General features: G+C 36.9%; 1 protein-coding gene across 6 annotated transcripts in view; it reads right to left on the reverse strand.

The window, feature by feature from the left end:
- celf6 (CUGBP Elav-like family member 6) overlaps positions 1-16,180 on the reverse strand; it is a gene marked incomplete at its 3' end in the record, with an annotated part of 154,452 nt that extends 138,272 nt beyond the window's left edge. For all 6 annotated transcript variants that reach the window (XM_081371949.1, XM_081371947.1, XM_081371945.1 and 3 more), the window contains exons 1-2: positions 15,757-16,180; positions 2,884-2,966 (exon numbers count right to left, since the gene is read on the reverse strand). In XM_081371949.1, the coding sequence (XP_081228075.1) occupies positions 2,884-2,966; positions 15,757-15,970 (297 nt within the window). In that variant the 5' untranslated portion in view covers positions 15,971-16,180. The remainder of the gene's footprint in view (positions 1-2,883; positions 2,967-15,756) is intronic.
- Positions 16,181-17,111: the final 931 nt, after the last annotated feature.

Here is a 17,111-nt window from a genome sequence, read left to right on the forward strand (position 1 = left end):
GTACAGAAGTTTAGCAGTGAGAAGTCATTTTGTGCCAAGTTTGTTCTTTTTCAATTAAATTAAAATTTAAATTGAAGTATTTTATTTACTGTATTTCTGTTAACGTTCCAGGTTTCTATATTATACAAAAGGGTTTGAAAATGTTAGAACTGCATATTTGGTATTTACATGTTTTCTAGTTTTTATTTTACTGATCCTGAAATGTCTTAATCTTGACAACATTTTAGCATTCGTCGTTTCCTTCTTATCTTATATTCCCCTTTCATGTGTAAACCGTTGATGACATTTCAAGAGCCGTTTATTTGACTGATATTTACAAGCGTAAGGTCACTGACCTGCTTCCCCGCTGACCTGAGAATTAATTAAAAATAGGAAAACAGAAGATTTTTCTCTCTCCAGCAGTGTGTGTGTGTGTGTGTGTGTGTGTGTGTGTGTGTGTACTCTCTGGACAAACTGACGGTCACGGGAGGATAAAAGAACAGCGTGACCTCTGAGCGCGATCGCTAATGTGTTCGCTCTGATACGAGACTCCAGCAGAGATGAACCACACACACACACACACACACACACACACACACACACACGATCACCATCCTGAATCCTGAAGTCAATTCTTCCCAGCGAACAAAAATCTGCTCTAAGAAAGTCTTGCCAATGTTCCCATTTAGTTTTGAAAAGTTCAAAGCATGTTTTCCAAACATTATGCCAACATAAAGGGAACATTACATTTAGCAAACATTACAGGAATGTTTCTGAAACATGTCGGACAAACATTGAACTGAAACATTTCAGGAAAAACTTGTTTTATGTTCGGTTCTGTTGACTTTTATTTTGATACACTCCGTTCTTTTTCCGTTTGTTCCCGTTTCTTCTCTCTGTTTAGTTTCGCTTTCCTTAGTTACTGATTATGTCTTCCTTCATTTCCCATTGTGTCCACCTTTACTTTCCTTTCTTCTACTCCTGTATTTATGGTCACCGTGATTTTGCCAAGTAAGACTGGATCAACATATTTTGTTGATCCTGGAATAACATTCCGGTCCCAAAATTTAGTCCTTACCCTATCCCTAAACCTAACCCTACCCATAACTTTTCCCTAAAATCAGAGGGATATAACAGGTGTATAACACTGATGTTGAAGCACCTCACCCTGGGTCTCAGCCTAAACTTCACATAAACTTGTCCCTCAAATCTGATTGGTTGATTGGAAAGTTGTTCCAGGATCAACAAAGATGGTACTTGGTGAAATCACAGATACGAAGCGCGGCAGGTTAGAGTGTTTTGGATTGCATAAAATAATAAAAGAAACAAACAAATGCATGGCGAAAGAAGTGTTAGACAGCAGAAGAGGGGATTGGGATGATTTATAACGAAACTTGGGAAGCGGATGGCTGTTACTCTTTCACGTATCTAAGCATGTAGTGTGTGCATGTGTGTGTGTGCGTGCCTATGAATGCGTGCATGAAAAAAAAGTGTCCTAAATGAAAACTGTGCAACCCAATGTCACAAAAAAGACTTGTATACATGTATTATAGTTCATTTTTCAACTTTAAAGTGTTAGTTTCTTTCATTCATGATTTTTTCCGTTTTTTTTTTTCTAAATAAAAATCAGTAAATGTATTCTTTTTTTTTTATTTTTGTCTATTTAAATTCTATTTACAAACTCACCACACACAATAATGATCAATAACTGTAATTTGCTGAAAGCTAATCTTTTTCTGAAAAAGATGACACCTTGCACAGAATTTTACAATAAAAAAAAATCTAATTATGTGAAAAGCACCTATTTTAGCATCAGGTTCTAAAGGGTTAAGTGACTGAACGCTTATGGTGTGATGATGTAGAACGATTCGTTGACGTCATATGCAAATACATCTGCATGAGTGACATCACAGATCCCGCAATATCAAAACGAGCTGTTTTTGGAGCTTGATTAAACGGTCACATCTTTCTCTCCCGTATATCAGAACATGGTAAATCCCGAGAGCTTCATCAGGACTGATGATCGATCTCTAGAGCAGAGACACGAGTCTATCTGTCCCTTCTCTTCCCGTCACACTGACTTCCTCCCTGCAGGTTTGAACAGTGATCGCTCTCCTGGGAAGAGCAGAACCTCGGGAATACAGCAGCGAAACATCCAGCCTATTCATAATACATCTGTCGAACACACAGGAGGGAAGCGGAGAGAGAGAGAGACGCTACAGCTCGTCCACATCGAGACACAAAGCACAGTCTCACTTCTCTGCTCAAATCTCTTTTTTTGGTGAGGTTGCATCAACGAAGATCATAGTATCAAGATATGTATTTATATGAAATATTAAGGATTAAATCTATGCGTTTGCATTAATGTTCTTCTACCGTCACTGTTCAAAGCATTCATAATGTACATTAAAGTACCACATTTGTTCTTGTTCCAGGAGCGTTTCACTCGGAGATACGACACAATATGAAAGAAGACCAGCACAACTTCCCTTTCATGCCGCCTTTTATATTTTAAATAAATATATGCACCTTTCTGTGTAGCACATAACACATTAGCACACAATTATTATGTTTAATTGTCTTCATATTCAAATGGCATTGTCAAAATCTGAATCAATGTGATTTCTGCTGTTCACATCCAGAAAGCGAATCTGATCTGTGAACGCAGCCGAAGAAACTGAGACGAGCTTCTTTAAATTCTTATGTTCAAAAATCAGATATTGCCCTCGAAAAACCTCATTAATGAACATGAAGGAATCAGACGAAACCAGGAACGGTCTGTCAGCCAATCAGCTGCAGGGAGCACCAGAGCTTTGTTGGTATTATTATTGATAGTTTGATTATGAGTGGAGGAGAAAGAGCGAGACCCGGCTGAGAGAGAGAGAGAAATAATCAGGCTCTTACCCCGGGTAGAGTCTTTTGTTCATGGAGAGCGCTCTGGGCCTTCAGCGCCGAGTCTCTGGCACAGTACGTTAGAAAGGCACATCCTGAAACACACACACACACACACACAGAGCGGATTCATCAGTTCATCAGCGTGTCGTGTTGAGGAGTTACTGAGTGATCAGACTCAGTCTGCACAGGCAAACATCACGCACATTTGACAGCAATACAAATCACTCACAAATAAGGTCGGGTATCATTTTAATTTTAACGATTTCAATTCTTAATTTCGATTCCAATGAGGTAAAAAAAGCTTAGATATCATTCACATTTAGTCTTATTGCAAAACATTTAATTGTATCTGAATATCATAAACAGAAATCAACAAGCTAAAGAAAACTTAACACAAGGAGCGTTTGCATGTGGTTTAAAAATACTATAGAAAAACAACAAGCCGAACTAATGTGAATTTCAAGTAGGGCTGCACGATACTGGGAAAATATGCGATATGCGATGTTGTTGAGTACTGGGATAATGATATTTCTTGCGATATAACATTTCCCCAGAGAAATGCTATTTTTATTACGTAAAAAAAAAAACATTTATATATGTAATGATCATACTAAAATAAACAGGTAGGCTAATAGATATTCCTCTGATCTTCAGAAGAATATCTCCGTTTTTTCATAAGGAGTTTAACGTTACACATGCAACACTCTGATTAATCAATAATGTGAGACTCTGTTATTGTGACTTGGCATTTCATTAGCAGTTTTGGGAGATTTGGGCTTACACTTTCTGAAGTCTTCATATGTCATATATCACAGGGTTCCCCTGTGGGCCCGATCTAGCCAATAGCAAAATAGCACCTACTGGGGAGGCGGGTATAAAGATAGTAAGGCCACATTTGATTGGTCGAATTTGGATAAACAACTTATGCATGCATGCATCACACAAATGCTTGGCACATAAAATAAATGCAGTTTATCGCAACTCTCTGCGATACGGATATCGCATATAATATTATCGCGATAACGATCATTTTTCGATATATTGTGCAGCCCTAATTTCAAGCATTATTAAAGACAAGTAAACACTCAGTAATTAAAAAAGAACAAATAAACAAATTAGCAATCGCAACAAATAGACACAACTAAACAAAGGTACGATTAAAATCAATAGTTTTTTAAGATTGTCAGGTGTTCAGAAACTAATCAAATGTAAAATAACACTGCACTTTATTAATAACATATACCTTACAAATATAGTTACAAAAGTTATTCAGTCAAGAGCGAGTGAATTTTCTCTTTGTCTTTTGTTTATTATAGAGACGGCAGGAATATTAGGCTGCTGTCCCTTTAAGAGCTGCACTGATCTAATACACTGATACACACGTGCAGAACTGAAAATTTTGTCGTCTCGCACTTGAATAGGTTTAAAGACACATTCAAATGCTCACAAAAGAATTGATAAGAGGAATCAAAAAATGTATTTTATCACAAGTATCCGATTCCCGACCTCAAGTATTCGATTACAGAATTGGAATCAATTTTCGATTCCCAACCCTACTCACAAATGACAGCAATATTCAAAAATCACATTGTCAATGTCAATTTATATGTAAAGTACAACTGAAAACAACAAAGTCTGCAAGTACAAGTTAAAAAATGTATTTAAAAATATCATACAGAGAGACATGTCTGGCAGTCATGCAAACGACAGCAATATTCAAAATCACATTAATTGGACAAATAGCAGAAAAAACCCACATATGCATTTTCAGACGGCGCCGCTGCAGATTAATCCAACATGCTTAAACATCAAAAGCAAATGTGTTTTTTGCCCCATGTGTGGCAGCGGTGACCCTCATTTTTGCAGCGGCGAGCAGAATCACTCATCACACACACACACACACACACATCGGTCAAACCCAGGACTTTACGCTGGATGTCGAGAGGAGACGCTTTAATAACTCAACAGGCTCTCCTTCACAGTTCAAGTATATTAGTCTAAACATCTCTTGAGTAACGACTGTAATGCGCTGGAACCCAGACGCAGTGCTCGAGACACAGGCTTGTTTTGCATGCATGATTATAGGGTTAGCTTTATTTCATTTGCATTTTAGCATTGCTTTGTCTGCGGTCTAGAGCTGAAACAACTAATCGATTTAATCGATTAAAATCAATTATTAAAATAGTTGTCAACTAATTTAGTCATCGATTAGTTGCTAAATAACTTTTATTTGCCGTAAGCGGCTCATTTCGTGCATATTTTAAATCTGCGGTGACCAAAGTGTGGCAGTAATGAGCCACCGGAGGTTTTACTCAGCCAGTACAGCAGGAGAAGTAGCGAATAGCCAATAGCTGGCCTCATTTAATGTCAGGTGCTTCCCACACAGCGTCTCCAGCATTCAGCGAGATGGCGGAGGCAGGCGGCAGTGGAGTAAGCTCGAGAAAGAAAAAGAAAAAAGCGGAAGATAAAACTAATCCAGTGGTTCTCAACCTTTTTTGGGCCAGCGCCCCCTATCCAATATTCAGGTCCCTGAACGCCCCCCACCCCCAAACTAATGAGCGAGCAGGAACAAGTGAGAGTTAATAGATGAAATAAGTGCAAAATTGTCTTTTATTAATACAATTGAACTATACTCCAGTGATTAATCCAAAAAATAAGCTATAAGCTGCATTGGTGTAGCAATACCAGTGTTTCTCACAGGATGTTTGTAAATCTGTGGTGAGTGGACCTCGGGCCTTCTAGGGGGGTCCGGGGGCATGCCCCCCCGTAAGAAAATTTTGTGCATTTCAATGTTAAATTCATCAATCTGGTGCATTTTGAGAGTTCAAAATTAAAAGTGCCAACCCCTATTCAGTGTACAAAGAAAAATTCAAACCTCTTTTAGTTGTGTCTGTCTACATTACACTACTACATAATAATAGTAATAATATTAATCCGATGACAGTAATAGCCATATATTGTAAAACAAATGCACTGAAAAATAAAGGACGGTCATTAAAACGGTAATGTTTGCTCTTAGGTTTCATTACGCATTTAGGAGAGTATTGCAAGAAGCTGCTTACATTAACCTTACTTTCGAAAAATAAATAAATACAATCTTGATTTTTCATGAAAAATTATGTTAGAATTGGTAGGCCTAAAATACCATGGTATCAGCTTGTTTTTTTCAATGGTATAATTAATACAATTACAATTAATTTGGTTTGTTGTGATTAATTTGTGTTCATAATCAGTAAAAAAAATCTTCTAACAAGAATAAACACATATGAACAATTAAATTATTATTGTATTATGAATTATTTTTATATCTTGAAACTACCCAAGCAAGCAGTGTTTCGTGCTCAGATGTGATGGCGGAATGAATACATTACCAAAATGTGATTGCAGAATATATTTAAATTATCCATCAAATTGTCATTTTCTCCTTACTGTCTTGTGAGTTAACAATAATACCTGACCAGTAAATTACTTGGTGAACAAAGAAAACATTTTGGCATTTGGGATTTGAATTAGTTAATGCCTAAAAATGTAAAAGTTTTACCTTATAAATAGAATAGGCCTATAGTTTAATTCATTTTAAAATTCGTCGCCAGAGTGAATGGGAACATGATTTATTGAAAATATTTGAAAAGTGTTTCTTAAGTCAATACTTTTTAATGGCTTGTCAACTTTCCATTCATCCGCTGCATGATTCTAGTCAGCGCTGGATTCTAGGCACCACCGGATTGTTGTCAGCGCCAAACACATTTTTGAGCATGTGAATGCTGATTCTTGTCAGCCCTGGATTCTAGTCAGTGCTTGAGCGCTGGTCTATGACTGGAAAAATAATAGAGTCGTTGCAAAAGTAACGATAGGCTACATGTCGCATTAAACTGGAAGATTTTAGAATGTTAGGCATTCTAAACTTTTGAATAAGAAATATCAAGTCGTCAAAATACAACTCGTCAAAACTCCGCGAATCACAACAAGCGCATCGGTGAGAACACACGTACAGCATATAGCCTACACATAACCCAAACTTGACTGCACATCATATTTTTTACATTATTGATACTGCTTTCAATCGTAATGGAATAGAAATGAACACAAAAACATGCCTAGTGCCTACCTTCAACACTGACGGGACTTGCGGTCAGGAGTAGAGCGAGTGCGGACGAATGTTTTTTTTTTTTTTTTTTGAGCGCAGCTGAGGTATTCTTTCACGCGAACCATAGAAGCGCGTGCACACACAATATGACATCACACTCTGCGCAACATAATTTAACAAAAACATAGTCCTAACACTTTTTAAATAGCCTACTTAAAGTGTTTATTACAACTACTAAATGCTTAAAATGAATAAAAGTAAATGAACAAAAATTTGCGTTACATATTTAAACTCGTGAACGCCCCCCATTAACACCTGAACGCCCCCCTTTCAAAAATCTTGCTTCCAACGCCCCCCGTTGTTCTCTGAACGCCCCCTGGGGGGCGGTACCGCCCCCGTTGAGAACCACTAAACTAATCGAACGAAGTCATCCAAAGTGTGGGAGCACTTTACTTTGAGCCTTCAAAAAAGAAGAGTAACCTGTAAACTCTGCACTACTGAACTGAGTACTACGTCTCTGCACGAGCAAATGTTTAGTCGTAAAAGCTGATAACATTGCTGTTTAAAGCTTTACAAACATGTTCTGTGATCAGTTTGTCGTTTACCAGTTCATAATTCAGTCTTGCAGCCTAATTATGACTGAATGAGAGAGGTAAATGTTTAAATGTATTTGAAATGCACTTTTTTTTCTAAGTATTCACTGCTCTTTTTCACACAGCAGGTTTTTTGTGTGTCCAATTTTTTTCTGGACAACCTTCTGATGGATTTTACTTTCAATTTTACTTTAAAATGAGAGTTCCATTCAGGTTTCATGCCATTGGCACTTTCTTCGAAGGATTGTTTACAATTTCACAGCATAAGCTATAAAGCTGTTTCCCAGGTATAAGCTGTGTTTACAGGAAACAAAATAATAAAATGCAATTTACTGCAATTTAATTCTGTTTTATTCTTATTCTTCGTGAAAATATGTTCTGAAAGATTCCTTAATAAGCTTTGTTCTGGATGTTAAACTACTTTAGGAGCCCTAAGGACTGCCATGGTGAAAACATTATTTGAAATCTCCTTGTGAAATTTGCTAGAGTACGTATGGGTCAGTGTTTTGCAGAAGAGTTCGACAATGGATTACTAACACATAATAAAACACAACTCCAGGTATGTTTTTGATGAGGATATGACAATGCAAAATGGTTAAAATCTCTAAAGTCTGTGTTGAATGATAAAGACCCTTTGTTAATAATTTACTTGGGAAAAAATGGGCAAAACTAAAATATAAGTACATAAACCGATTAATCGTAAAAATAATCGACCGATTAATCGATTATCAAAATAATCGTTAGTTGCAGCCCTACTGCAGTCCGTGACCCATCAGAACAGACACGAGGCACACTCTCGTCACTGAGGGTGTAACGGGTCGTAGTTGATCCGTGATCCGTAAGGATGGTACTTGACTTGCGGATTACTTGCAAAACCATCATAGAGTGAAGTAAGTTTTGAATGTTAAAAATGTTTTATCTGTCATTAGCCACGTTTCCATTACCCTTCAAATTGCGCAAATTGAAATTGCAAATTGAAAATACGCTTAATGGAAACACGTAATTTTCGCAAAAACTCCCATTTATCGCAAAAAAGTTTTTACGCTCACATGAGGGTTTTTTTCAGGCAATTCAAAAAATAAATATTTCGCAAAACTGCAATGGAAACAGTTTTTGCGCATTTACAGGTCACCTGACGTAGACGACGCGGTGTGTTTGGACAGAATACGAGACAGAGCTCTTTATTAAATTCATATTAGACAAAATAATTACAGTAATAATGGACTCTAAACCTCAAATAAATGCCACAATCAAGACCTCGCAGCAGATCTGAGAGAGAAACACCCAGAAACTCCTCATATGTGCTGTCACAGGTATAATAAGGGTCGTTTCTTACCATTAATGATTGGAAAACACACATACGTCTCCTTCGATTAATAATAATGGCCAGTGCAGTGGCTGGGATTAGTACATAAACCCACCAACGTACATTGCCATGTTTTTGGAATGACTTTACTTATCACGAGAGTAAAAAATGAAGTTTTAGTCGCATAACATCGGTTAATGGAAACACCGTCATTTCGCAATAGCTTTTAGTCGACATTTAGAGAGAAAAAAAAAACGCAAAAGTTTTGCGCAAATCTGTAATGGAAACGCGCCTACTGAATCATTTATTCAAAAACACTGAATCATCCAGTAATGAAACAAAATAAGTCTTTATAAGTAAGTCATTGAATCATTTAATCAACCTTTTTTTTTTTTTAATAATTCAATTTAATTAAATATTTTTAAAATAGATTGCAACAATTAACATTTTATCAGAACCTTTAGTAAATCATGTTATTCTGTTTAATTGTCTATTTAAAATAGTGGGAGAATCGTGATCTCAGTTTGAAACAATGAAAAAATTATGATTCTTAATGTATCCAGAATCCCAGTACTTTGTTACTGAATTGTGTTTTAAATTGCATGTTGTGTACGTGTGTTACCACTGTTGTGCTGTCCAGTCCCTGAAGTCTAGTGCTTATTGCATTTTCTTATGCAATCTACTACAAATGTGTAGTGTAATGTAAGTGACGGTGATAAACATGCTCTACTTTTAAAAAAGGCGTTTGATTTCCAATTGTAGATATTACACAATATTAGATGTCTTGTTGTTTATGTACATTAAAGTATCGCCCAGAGAACAAAACATGAATTACATGATAACATTACAAAATTAGGGCTGCAAGATATTGAAGAAAAGTGCGATATTACGTTTTATAATTGAATTATAAAATGTAAAATAATAATATATAGCTTTAATCATAAATAAAATGTAAAAATTTGTTAATAAATCATTCCTGACCTGATTTATGTGACATTTTAATCCAAAATATATGGCAAAAATCTATTTTTCAAGGCTATGGACAGTGTAATTATGATTTCCTAGGTAATGAAAGTATATCCTGTAATCCCTCTGAATATTTTTTTCATCTTGTGTGTAAAGAATTCAGATCTATCTACCGAAAATATATGCAAAATTGCGCATATTTAATGCGATAATGCCTAATTTGCATAATTACACATTTCTAAAACTTGTAATACATTTTTTTATATACTTGTGTAAGTAATCAACTGAGGAAGTTTCATGGTGATATCTATTATTTTAAAATTGTTCCCTGTTCACCTGTAGTGTCTCACCTTAACTCTTTAACATTATGTATATCATCACACATGTGTAACAGTCGTGGGTACAGTCTATTCTCTACCTGTGTCAACCTAAAATGTTGACTTTACGTAACTTTCTGAAGTATTATAATTATTCAGTACAGCAAACCATCGCGATATTTAGACAATTTTGTTATAATGTGCAGCCCTATTAAAATGTTTATTTGTATATTTTGTCATGTTGAGATCTCTAACAGCAGCGCCTCCTTCATGACCTGAGCATCACACACACACACACACACACACAGACAGTAAAACTCCAACTCCAGCTAAATGCAGTCTGACGGACGATGATAAAGTGCTGATACAGGAGTCCAGTGGCAACGGTTCAAGTGAAACAACATTATGTAAGTCATCAAAACACACGTCTCACCGCAAACCCATCACACACACGACATTCACATCTCTCCAGTTCCTTCAGTGTGTGTGTGAGACACATGATGAATCACACTTAAATGTCATTACTCAACAAAAAGAGTCATTTATTGCCAAAACGAGCTTGTTTGGATTGAATTGCTCACCCGAACTCTTGCTTTCAGATTTATGCAATTACATTCAGAGTCAGAGTTTAAGTGTAACTATATAATATATTATTATATTTACAGCAAATTTCTAAAGGCCTCAAAATGATCAAAACTTTCCAGTTGCACTTCATCTCCTGATCAATCTCCTGATAGTTTACTCTGTTTTATCCAGTAAAAGTCTTTCAGTGTAACTGTACAAACGTCCTTCAGCTCGAGCTTCTTTAAATCTGCACTGATTTTATCAAGCAAACAGAAGAATAACTTTGATATTCTTAGTAATATTTCAGCTGGACTGAATCGGGTTTACTTGATTATCCAGACATAATTTATTAGAAAAATCATGAGTATGAAATATGATCATCAGGCTTTTGAGGAAGGTTTATTTGTTCATCTCTCAATCATCATTATATGTTTTAGAAGAGCTTTGATCATAAAACTAAGCATTTAAATATCATGGCAGATATTGATATTTATATGCATTTCATGCAAGTATCTGCTATACTGTTATAAAGATCTCGCTGATTTACATTTACATCACTTTTTTTCCTCACAATTCTCACTTTTTTCTAAATATTCTGACTTTTTTTTCTCACAATTGACATTTTTCCTCACATTTCTGACTTTTTTTCCTCACATTTCTGACTTTTTTTTCACAATTCTGCAAAAAAAACTAGTGGTTTCATCATAAAATGGAGCATTTAAATATTATTTTACTGAGACATTATTGGCAGATATTGATATTTATATGCATTTTATGCAAGTATCTGCTATACTGTTATAAAGATCTCGCTGATTTATATTTACATAATTTTTTTTCCTCACAATTCTGACCTTTTTTTTGCAATTCTGACTTTTTTCTAAATATTCTGACTTTTTTCTCACAATTGACATTTGTTCTCACATTTCTGACTTTTTTTCCTCACAATTCTGACTTTTTTCCTCACAATTCTGCAAAAAACTAGAGGTTTCGTCATAAAACTCAGCATTTAAATATCATTTTACTAAGACATTATTGGCATATATAGATATTTATATGCATTGAATGTACGTATCTGCTATACTGTTATAAAGATCTCATTCATTTACATTTACATCACTTTTTTTTCCTCACAATTCTGACTTTTTTTCTAAATATTCTGCCTTTTTTTTCTCACAATTCTGCAAAAAACGAGGTTTCATCATAAAACTGAGCATTTAAATATCATTTTACTAAGACATTATTGGCAGATATTGATATTTATATCCATTTTATGCAAGTATCTGCTATACTGTTATAAAGATCTCACTGATTTACATTATAAGCATCTGAATTTCATCACTTTTTGTCCATATAAATATCAGCATTTGCACCAAATTGCAAAGAGACGTTTTTATTCTCACTATATCATATTACATGGGCCAAAAAAGTTTGATGAATCAAATATGAAACTCAACAAAAAGCACATATGCACACTTCAATGCAGTAAACTGCTCCATATGAATACGTTTAACTGTTCATCAGCTGTCGTAACGTCAGGATTGAGGGAAGGCGTCTGAGCTCACGGTGTTCTGCTGTTGTGCAGAAGGGAATGTTCTCAGCATCTCATCTATCTGGCGTCAGGCCTGAAGACTTCCCCCCGCAGGCCAAAACCACTCAGAGCCCAAACCGACACACGGACCGACGCTGAGAGGTGTGTGTGTGTGTGTGTGTGTGTCTGGACAAACCAAATCAACAAATCCGGCAGGAACCAATCAGAATGAGCTGCCTGTGGTTCTGTAAAGAGTTATTTATCTCCATCATTAAGTGTGTAATGTTGCTGTTTAATCATGAAAAGCTCCAGTTCTTCTCTATATCAGTGTCAGTGTTTCTGAACTCCTGAAAGACTTGAGTTTCTCCCGGGAACGAACACGTCACAATATTCCTCATTATAATAATTAATGCGCAGAATAAAGGGGCGGGGCCTGGTTGAGTTAGTTAATAGTGTGTTAAACTGGCGGTTATGAAAAGGGGCGGGACATTTCCCAAACACACTCGAAGCGCTCGACCAATCACAACACACTGATCCAGTCGACCAATCAGAGCACAGTGTGCTTTTCAGAAGGAGGGGCTTCACAGAGACAGGAAGTAAACTGGAGTATGTTTCCCAAAAACATCGTTAGCCAACTACAGTCGCAAGTCCCGTCGTTTATCGATTCGGTGTTTCCCGAAACCATCGCTCTAACGAACATTCTCAAACATCATCGCAGAGTTGTGTGTTTGAGCGACAGATCTCGACCTGCGGTTTGAAGAAGAGCGTCTAGTTTTCATGACATGTGGACTCAATAAATCCTGATCTTGAGTCAAATAATCAAGCGGACATTCAGGACAATCGGTTTTATCTAGAACACATACAAATGTCATTTACGTCTTTTAGTTTGTCAAGAGATTTGAAGTGTAGTTTCTGAAGAGTGCGCGTGTGTGAACGAGCTCTAGCGTGTGTGAACGGCTCTAGTGTGTAAGAACGAGTCAATGAGCGAATCTGGAAATAAAGCAAAATAACTGAGAAAATGAGAAATATTCCTCAGATGAATGTCTGTAATTTATAGTAAAACATCTCGCATTAATTTGATCTCAAACAGATTCATTAACAGTAGTTATTACTCCAACACCTGCGTGACATCATTAATCAGCGCGGCAATTTGCGACAATACAGTTTCAGGAAACAGTCGAGACTATAGTTGATTTCTTCATTATGATAGTGAAGCAGCGAGTTACGAGCTACGGGAAACACACTCCTGAGCGATACTGACAGACTGGGAAGAGAGGAGCCGCAACAATGGAGAATATGAAGAGAATAATCAACATTCAAGCAGGAAAACCTGTTCTAGTAGAGCCTGAAAACAACAAGACTTGAAATGTAAAAGGGCGTAATAGTTCCTCTTTGGTCAAGGACACTAAACTGCTGCGCTGACGGCCGTGTGTGTGTGTGTGTTTGTGTGTGTGTGTGTGTGTGTGTGTCGGTCGTCCCCGTGACTCGAGGCTATTAATGTAAACTAACAGCTTTAATGTTACACGTCTGATCCACTGGGATCCATCAGTGCAAAACCTGTGATTACAGCGAGAGAGAGAGAGAGAGAGAGAGAGAGAGAGAGAGAGAGAGAGAGAGAGAGAGAGAGAGAGAGAGAGAGAGAGAGAGAGAGAGAGAGAGAGAGAGAGAGAGAGAGAGAGAGAGAGAGAGAGAGAGAGTTTATGAAGGACTAAATATGAACCTAATGGAAATAATTTGGTCTCTGCTCAAGTAGATTATAAAATGTCTTTATAATGCTGATGCTCTTGAACTGAACAACAAGAACAGACACGCTGCCTTATGAAAGATATGAGCGAGCACAAAGAGCGAAGCACAAAGCATCTGGAAAGTGTGTGTGAGTTACTGTTCGTAATGCAAAACAAGCACAGAGACATGAGCTGTGTTATTTAATAAATACAGACAGGGTTCATGCTCTTGAAATAACTACAGATTATTAAGTGAATGCATTCAAAATTAAATAAGACTTCAACACTTTTTTTAATAAATTAATCAGTTCATCAAAGCAACCATATTTTTATTTCTTCATTCATGAGTTTCATTCTGACCGTGTTTACTTTAGTTCAGAGGAGAAAGATTACGCAAAGACAACACAACAGGCGACTGAGAAGAAGTTTCCGCATGCAGAAGCCATGCTTTATGAGACATGCTTTGTGTGTGTGTGTGTGTGTGTGTGTGTGTGTGTGTGTTTCTACTGATGCTGCTCTGATCCACACACACACACACACACACACACACACACACACACACACTTCAATCCATTCTTAAAAATAAAGCTTTCTCCAATATCATCTTTTTACCATAAATCATTCCTGGACTGCTTTTTATTTAAAAAAAAAAATCTCTTGATATTAGTTAATATCATAATAATATAATAATATTTCTTCTATGACATTGGGCTATAAAAGCATTTGTGTTTAATAGCTGGAACCTTTATTATTAAGAGTGCGAGTTCTCTGAAGTTCCAGTGGTTTCCACCGCAGAATACAAAATAAAAAAGAGAATTGAGAATTTTTATCTCACAATTCTTTGTAACTTTTTTTCTATAAATTTTTTTTTTGTGGGGGGGGGGGGGTGTCTGACTTTTTTTCCTGCGAGTTTATATCATGCAATCCTGACTTTTTTCTCGCAATTGCGAGTCGCGATTACCTTTTTTATTTTTTATTCTGTGGCGGAAACAAACTTCCATAGTTTTATGAACATCTATGACCCCAGCTGACACAAACAAGTTCTAATAACATGTTCTTTTTGAAAATGTCTCCATTAAGTTATGGAAACATTATTTCTATATATGTTTTAAAAACGTTTTTCCTTGTTTACGCGAAGGCTAGGAGAACATTACGGGAATGCTCCAGTTGATAATACAAACATTATAGGAATGTAACTTGTTGAAAGTTTGATAAGAAGTAGTAAGTAGTTAGATGAACGTCCAACTAAAAAAAAAACGTTTCACTGAGAACGTTCTGGACCCTTTTCACATTTCCGGTTTCTCAGAAGGGAAGTCGTCATAGTTGGGTAAACTTCTATATTGCTGAATGAGAGACATATAACGTTAGTCTTCCCATTTGCTCAAATAGCAAAAGACACAATAGTGTTTTTCCAACTTTCAAAACGAGTAAAAAACAATAGAGAGAGAGAGATAACAGCAGTCAGAAGAGAGAAAAGACGTTAGCCGCTGTATTAGAGAAACACCCTCACGGTCAGGGTCTTTATTTTTGTAATTTGATGCAAATGTAATATAATTCTAAGTAAAGTTTTATACATGTACATACATTAAAAAAAAATGAAAATATTAAAAACTTTCAAAACGATGCTGATGACTGTTAAAACCGTTAAAACGTCAACGGAAAAGGTCCGTTAACTTTGAATGAAGATTATATGAACGTTACTGGAAGAAGGTTTGTTCATAACTTTGAGAGAACCCTGTGAGAACGTTCCGAGACACACACACATAGAGAGAGACCGAAAGAAAGATAAAGTCCGACCTTTATGCATCCCGGTGAACCGGTCCTTGAGCACCGTGAGCTCGTAGATCTTGCCGAACTCCTCGAACAGCGGCTTGAGGTCCTTCTCCTCCAGGTTCCGCGGGATCTGGCCGATGAAGAGCTTGATGGCGTCGTGATCTTTCATGGGAATCGCGCTGTTGAGTCCGTTGATTCTGCCGGTGCTGAAGCCATTCTCCGCCGTGACCGAGGCCATCTTTCTCCCTCCCGCGCGCTGTGTCTCCCGCTCTCTACCATTCACTCCTCTCTCTCTCTCTTCTTTCTCTTTCTCTCCGTCTATCACAGCTGTACACTCCTCTCTTGGCTTGATGTATCTCACCTCGTTTTCGCCTCAGGATTCCTTCACTTTCTCCATCTGTCTCGCTCTCCGTGTGTCAGCTGCCACTCTGACTCGTGACGTCAGCTCGCGCCTTTTGAACAGACCCGCGGTTCATTTGCATAATCAGCGCGGGCCAGCCAATCGCAGGGCGGCGTGAGTGTAGGCGCTCGTGCGGGGCGGGGCGAGAAGTCAAACATTTGTACGGCGTTTAGAAGGGTTTTTAGAGCTCGAATTTGCATAAAAGCAACACGTTGTGAAGCTGTGTTTAGCAGCTTTAACCCTTCAACTGACATCACTAAAAAAGCTACAATTTAATCATTCGTACTGAAATGTTCAATACCTAAAATAAAAATGCCTGAACAAATAGTAACTGCTATTTTCTATCACGTTAGGATAAGAATAACACATCTGCATGTTTCAGCTGATATAATTGGTTTTATTTGACATTTTACATGTTGTATGCGTTGCTCATTTACAGTATAGTACAGGTGGATAAAAATAATTCATACTTGGCTACATGCATTTTGTATTACAAAAAAAGATACTTTGATATTATCATGGTATTTTTCAAGTTAATTGGCTGATTTTGAAACAATCAGTATTGTAAAAAGCGCTATGTAAATAAAGTTTTTTTGCACACAAAAAAAACACCCTTTTCTAGACTCACTGTTCTTCTACATCTAAAATCTCTGTATATGCAAGTATACCTAAAATACTTTCTGTTATTAAATAATTGAATGTAATCAATTTGTATTGCTTGACATTTAAAGATGAACCCAATCCAATACATGACTGGCATCATTACATTAGAGATTGCAGTGTGTCGCTGTCCGCGGTGCTGAACTCTGCGCGCGCGATGTGCCATTAATCAGCTCTGATTTGACTGTCCAAACTTTAATTTTGCACGTAACGTAATGAGACGATGATGTCACTATCTGATTTATCTACATCAATTACAGCGCGACATCAAGAGAACGAAGAGTATCTGTCACTGTGAATGGGAAGCAAAGAAAGAAAA

Source organism: Scardinius erythrophthalmus (genome assembly GCF_964197995.2).
Source record: "Scardinius erythrophthalmus genome assembly, chromosome: 8".
NCBI classification, from domain to species: Eukaryota; Metazoa; Chordata; class Actinopteri; order Cypriniformes; family Leuciscidae; genus Scardinius; species Scardinius erythrophthalmus.